This window comes from Vidua macroura, chromosome Z, assembly GCF_024509145.1.
Source record: "Vidua macroura isolate BioBank_ID:100142 chromosome Z, ASM2450914v1, whole genome shotgun sequence".
NCBI lineage: Eukaryota > Metazoa > Chordata > Aves > Passeriformes > Viduidae > Vidua > Vidua macroura.
The window spans coordinates 15,629,353-15,636,333 of NC_071611.1; the positions used below are offsets into that span (position 1 = coordinate 15,629,353).

General features: G+C 39.8%; 1 protein-coding gene across 2 annotated transcripts in view; it reads right to left on the reverse strand.

Moving 5' to 3' along the window:
• The window catches only part of VPS13A (vacuolar protein sorting 13 homolog A), a 105,765-nt gene extending 99,054 nt beyond the window's left edge, over positions 1-6,711 (reverse strand). For both annotated transcript variants that reach the window (XM_054002516.1, XM_054002517.1), the window contains exon 1: positions 6,595-6,711. In XM_054002516.1, the coding sequence (XP_053858491.1) occupies positions 6,595-6,694 (100 nt within the window). In that variant the 5' untranslated portion in view covers positions 6,695-6,711. The remainder of the gene's footprint in view (positions 1-6,594) is intronic.
• Positions 6,712-6,981: the final 270 nt, after the last annotated feature.

Genomic DNA, 6,981 nt, shown 5'->3' on the forward strand with positions numbered 1-6,981 from the left:
TTTAATCTCTGTGTTTCTCTCTCTACTCTCTTTCACCCATCCCTTACCCAAGACCTACCACCATATACTATGTTTATATTGTGTTTACCACCATATACTGTGTTATATACAGTATACCACCATATATTGTGTTTATATTATAAGGGACTAATTTACACCAATTTCCACACTGTGTGTATAACTTATTAATAAAATCTTGTAAGTTTTTACAGACACGCCGACTTCTGTTGTTTCTTTTTGACCATGCGTACCTACAAATTTTGGGTGTTCCCTTCCCCTTCACAGTGGTGCACCCCAGAAGTCCATGACCTATGGTTCCCAAAACTTCTACTGTGGAAGAGATCCACATCCTACATGTCAAATATCCATGAAAGATGATTAAGACCATGAAAGATGATTAATCATTCCACAAAATAATATCTGAGATTGTCTCATGGAGCTTGCATGTCCATGAAAAATAACCTAAAATTACTCAAAGATGCTGGAAAACCCTTTCTCAATTTTCTAAGGACCCATTTTGAAATCAAAAGTTAGCTTCTTTTTCCTCAACCATCTGTCTCCTATCCTTGTAGAAATCTAGCAACAGTAAATGTGAGTGGAATTCTGGCCCTCAAAAGATCTTATTCTTGCCAGTTTTATTTATAGGTCTACAAAAATTCACAGGAAGTATTTCAGTAACCTAAATTTTAAGGAGAGAAATTCAGTATACTGTGAACAAAGAAAATTTAAATTGCAAGATCAGTTTTACAATATACTTCACATCAAACACTTGCCATAACAAAAGGAATACTGGGACCAAAAAACTCATAACCTAAACATGCACAGAGTCCAAAGCAATGTCTTCTGCAAAATCTGCAAGAAGAATGGCACTTCTATGATGTTTACTTTCAAACTAGCTGTAGAGCATTAACACATGCACATGGAATAGACATCCGATACAGCTGAGCAAGGGCATAAATGAGATTCCAGAAACCAGAAGAAGATTACAGGCCTGGAAGGGAATACAACTAGAGGTTGCGAACGAAGATTGAATTGACCCAAAATGCTTTTCTTTTGGGATGCATGTTAGAAATAGCAAAATGTATGGGGAAATGGGAGCTCCAATTGCAAGAATATTCTTGTAGTTATATAATACTAATGGCAACCAACAACTGTTCAAAGTAGCACCAATTTTGCGAAATTGAATCCAAATCTCAAAAGTGTATGCACTATAAGAGTTGGCTCAAGTTGTTGAACTGATACGGAAAAGTTGATTAGGTAAACTAATCCATCCATCTCATAGCACTCACAAAGTACTCTAAAGATTTGAATGTTTTAATTTACTCATTGCAGCAATTTATAATCACATTCCAGTAGAAGTCTATACATCTCATGTGTCCTAACATCAGCCTCTCCAGAGAAATACTACATGCAGAAAGATGTTTTCTGACGGCTGATGCAGCTGCAGTTAAGCCTTAAAATACTTAAAATACACACACATTGCCAGGAACAACAGAAAATAAACAAAACAAAAAAAAAAAAAAAACCAAAAAAACAAAAAGAGAGCATTTCCAAAAGTAGTCTGTAACTACTCCAGGAACCAGAACTATATAGTCTTTGTAGGCAATAACAAGGTGATACTTTTATATACCATTGGTTCAATTCCATTCTAAATTTATTCCCTGATAAAGCTTACTCTGCAGAGACCATTTTAACACAAAAAAAAAAAAAAAAAAAGCCAGTTTTTTTTTTTATGTCAGACATTCATCCAATGCATGATTAAAAATTACCCAAATAAGCAACCTTAGAAACGGTATGTACAAGTAGTTAGAGTTGTATAAATACCTAGGGTTAAGCATGCAGGCTACCAGCCAAAACAATAATAAAAGCCAGAACACTTACCTATAGTAAAGTCTAGAATTTATTTAGGCTACATTATAAAGCAAATTTTTAGATTTACTGATCTCTGGACAATGTGAATAATTCAACAAAATAAAACAGCTGTCAAAATTCTAGAAAAATAGCTTTATTGTTTTAATTTTAGATGCTCAAAATAACTTAATTAATGTAAATACATGAACCAACACCTACTACCAAGGATTCAGCGTGTAGAAAGAGATCTAGTAAACTATTTCACCAAAGACGTTTAACAGAAAATTTTTTATGGTTGTAAACAAAAGATAAAGGGGGGAATAAAATTTATTTACATAAAAATCCTGTCGATTTTATCTAATTAATCACTCTCTGCTGTCTTGCAAAAAAAAGGAAAGGGGAAGGAAAGCAGACAAGAGAGAGATAAAAGATCAGAAAATGCAAATACCTTAGCTAGTATCTAATCAGTATCCAACACTCCTGTTCAAATATTTTAACAAAATTTCTGCTTTTTTCCAACAGCATTGTCAGCTTGTGAACACCTCTGATCACTTAACACAAACAGCTGCTTTTGCTAGTCATTTCCCACTTGTGTTTGTGCTGTTAATTATTTCTGTTTAAGCATGCCCTCTAGAGACAAGTTGCAAGCCTTTGAGGATCAGTGTCTGCCAAATACCTCATCTATTGATATCTATTGTAAAATAGATCATGAAAGACAGTAAAAACTACCAGACATTATGTATCCCTCCAGTGAATTCAAATTACTATTATGTAAGAGGAGGGGAGGAAGTTGCACCTGCTATACCTAGACAAGCCAAAGTAAACAAAAGTATTTGTCTTTCACTATAATAATAGTTGTAGGCAAAAAAAAAAAAGTGTGCACTCACAAACCTGCCAATTATCTGCCTATATGATCTTACTAACACAGCTGCCCCAAAAAGAGACACCAGCTACTCAATAATAAGTTGTGTTTAGTAAGACATGCTAGAGATGTTATGCAAGTGTGCCGAGTCAACCAAGATTTAAGCTTTTTAAAGCACAGTACAAAGGGTCAGACCAAAACACTGAAAAATTATTTAGACATAGGCAAAAAAAAGAAAAAAAAAGCATCATGAACTGTAATAAAACAATTGTTTAGTCTCTCAGTACTGGAAACCTCACCGGCATTTCACTTCTTGTCAAAGATAACTGCATGCATCTCACATTGCTGCAAGCATCTTTCCAAGTATTTTAACTTGACCAGATCTAGAGCATTCAAAAACATTTAACTCACTTAAATACTTATCTAAGCGGTTTATCTAAGCCAAGTACTTGCACACTGGTTAACACAGCTCATTGAAACTATCTTTCTTAGCAAACACCAAAAAAAAAGAGGTTAAAAAACACTGTCCTTCCCAGTATCAGCCATCCTATAGCTTTCTCTGATGGCTGCCTAACACAGTAGTCTTTTACCTTGCTTCATATTAAAGGAGTTCCTTAGGCATATGATTTTCTCCCTTTACACTTTTTTCTGAGCCTTGGCTTTTCACCTTCAAATTACTTTTTATACCTGTGTAGGTTGAGCTACCTTCAACTTTCTGCACTACCTTTTATATTTCAGGTCATTCAGTTCTTGCAACATTCTCAGCCATTAATGTTTTCAGATATCACTTTTTTTTCAATACTGAGACAGTCCACATTTTTACCCTTCAATCTGAGGGTTTTTTTAACAAGAAAAAAAAAATCATTAATATAATTATTTATGTGTTCATGTATTTTCTGGAGCAGCATCATCAAACAACTTTACTACACAGACTGAATATAGAATCGCTTTAATAGTACATGATGAAGTCTCTCATTCATGAGAACCAAGGTTAATATTAGGCGTGATCATTAAAAAGTCATTAATAAAGCTCTGAATTTACAGAGGCTGAAACTATGTAAAATTGGGTTTTATACATAGATTCAGTCTATGAACAGGTTACTAACCTTAATTCAAACGGGCCAGCTGTAAAAAAACACAAGGCCATAATTTGCTCCCCACAGCCTTTCAATATAAACCACTCTGGGTTTTAATCATTCAGAGGCAGAAAAAAATACATGCCTTTTAAGATTTAAGAAGATAGATAGATAGATAGATAGATAGATAGATAGATAGATAGATAGATAGCACTTGTGCAATGCTCTAGCATCCAAAAAGCAGTGGTGATTTGTTACAGGGGGAAAAAACCCAAACAAATTTCCTTTTTTTTTTTTCTTTTAATTTGATGGATTTGGGGCAATTTCATTTAAATAGTACATGAATTATGTAAAAATTAGCAATCAAGACACACAAAGACAAACACTGTAAGAAAACACACAGCTGTAATGGAAATGCTTTCAGAGCATATAGGCAAGCATGAAAAGCTATTAAGTTTACACAAAATATGAAGGCAAAAATAGTACTTTTCTTTAAAAATACATTAGTTACAGAATTTTAGTAATTAGCAAGCAAGCTTAAAAAATTATCCATAGACTTTAGGTATACTGTGAGTGTAAGGATTTGCTAAGCTATTATGCACTCCATATAAATGTATTCTACATTTTCTACTGCTGCTACTACTAATAGTTGCTGCCTTTTACATAGCAGAATGCAATTTCTAAGTCCTTTGAGATATTTTAAATAAAAGAAATATTGTAGATGCACAGACCATTAAATATTGACTTAATTTAAGTCAAAAAATGTGATAGACCAGGAAAAAAATAAAATTCCACAGGTGATGCCTTACCAACACAACACAGCTGTTCTGAGCCTCTTAGAGCAAGACATTGGTAGCTCCATATATCAGTATACACTATAAACAAGTCAACAGGCTATGTAGAGAAAAAATAATTTTATTCTAATACATAGGCACTAGAGAAGCAAGAAATTTAGTTTAAATAAAAATATACTACAGCCTCTAAAATATAAGAGCTTCTTGAAGATGCAATAATAAAAAAGAAAATTAAGTTGCACAGACATGGAAAAATATGACAGCTGAATATCAAAACTTCAAAGTAAAATTGTTCAAAGTAAAATTGAGGAGTTTTTTTAGTTTTTGTTTGAGTTGGGTTGTTCGGTTTGGTTTGTTTTTTTTTTTTTTAGTTTTTTTAAATTGAGACAATGTGCGTGTAATCTGTTAACAGTTGCTTCACAGAGGCATAAGCTGCCATGACTAACCATCAGCAACCTAGAGAGCTGGTAAAAAGAAGCTTTTATCTCTTTTGCAATGTACAAACATTCCCCAAAACATTTACAATGTTCCATATTTTTCATTAGTCTGTCTTCGCTGAAGAGAAAGAAGAAACTATAGTAACTTCAGTACACAAATCAAGCAATTAGCTTGACGCAGCTCTACTGAAAGGTGCAATTAGTCAAACCTTTCAAATAAGGCTCACCTGATCAGTAAGAGATATGCGATATTAAGCCTTACTGCTACAGATTAAGGACTAATACATTGTCTCCAGCAGTTGCATGTGCTGTTGCTGTGTTAAGACTCCTTATAGAGACTAAACTTTACAAAGATGCTATAAACACCTTGACTAACTGAAGGGAAATTGCTGCAGAGATGAAACTAAATAAGGACGCCATTTCAGAAAACAAGCATGGAAACAAATATGTCCATGATGCAAAAAGCTCCAGGAGAAGCTTACAAAATTTAGTTAATGTATTATGAGTGCCTAGGAATGGATTTGCAGGTAGGCACGTATGTCGAGGATGTTTCACACCTACTGTATGAATATACCTGTAAAAAAACCCTGAACCTCGGTTTGCTTTTGCTGATGCTGCAGATACCTGGGGTGCACATTCAAAACTGAGCCAGCACTGATCACTGCACAGGCATTCGTTCATGGTCTGTGTCTGACAGACCTTTGGTGCTGTTTTCTTGTAGGTACCTTACTAAGGGGACCTCAGGAGCGCACATTCAAACAGAACACTTTACTGCCTTCAGAACTGGCATGATCATTTAATTCCACAGACCACTGCTTACCTCGCCTAATACAGCTGGGCACCGCCTTTGCAAACACCTAAGGCAGTATCTATTCCTGTTTCTTTAAGGCTAAAAATAACAAGTATTCCAGACCTACAGATGAAAGCGCCAAGAACGAATGGGATGTCACTGCCGCTCGCGGAGAGGCCACTCACCCCCACAAGAACTAAAACGCCGGCAAAACCCTCGGCGTTTATGCACGGCTTATTTCCGGGCGTGGAAAACGCCCGTAAACCAGTTCAGTTTCGCATTCCCAGAACCAGGTCAGGCTCCCGCCTCCAAGCTGCCCGCCCACCAATTCCCAAACTTTCCGCGAGCACCAGAGACACCGCGGCCAGCCAAGGTCCGTCCTCATTTAGGAGACAGCACGGGAGGCTCCATACGGAAAAACAAAACAGAAGCGGCCGTTCATGCGCCTCCAGCACTTCGTCCGGTTTCTCTTGCCCCCGTTCTGCACCTCCTCCCGCTCCGCCGCCGCCCCCCGCTGCCGCAGCCGGCTGCTCCGAGGACGCCACCTCCCCAGCCCGCCCGCCTGACCGCCCCCGGGGCTATTTTTAAGCGTCCGGGCAGGTGGAAAGGCGCCAGAGTTGTCGGGTGGGCCGGCGGCCCGGCCCGGCCCGGCCTGGCAGTGCCCGGGGACACCGCCCCGGCTTCCTCCCTTGTGCGGGCGGCAGGGCGAGCCCGGCCGGGCAGGAAGGCACACGGCTGCATGAGGGCAGGCAGGCGGCTCCCCCGCGGCGCGCCAGGCCCGTACCTCCCCAGATGCCCAGCTTCAGCTGGGAGCTGTCCAGGTTCACCACGTAGTCGCCAAGGAAACGGTTCAGGACGTCCACGACCAGGGACTCAAACACCATCCTGCCCAGCAGCAGCACCGCCGCCGCCCAGCAGCAGCGCCGCCGCCCCGGCTCCGGCCGCTCCCCGCCGGCCCGCCCCGCCCCGCGGCTCGAGGGGGCGGCGCTGCTCCCTCCCCCGCCTCTCCCGGCTGCGGGCGCGGCGAGGAAGGGGCGTGCCTTGTCCGAGGCTACGGCAGCCGGTGGGGCTGTGCAGCTACGCCCGCCTCGGGCCTTTCCCGTCCAGAGTCGCTCCGTACGCGCGCCGGCTGCCCGCTCTTGTAAAGGGACGAGTTATCGCAGAATGGGTG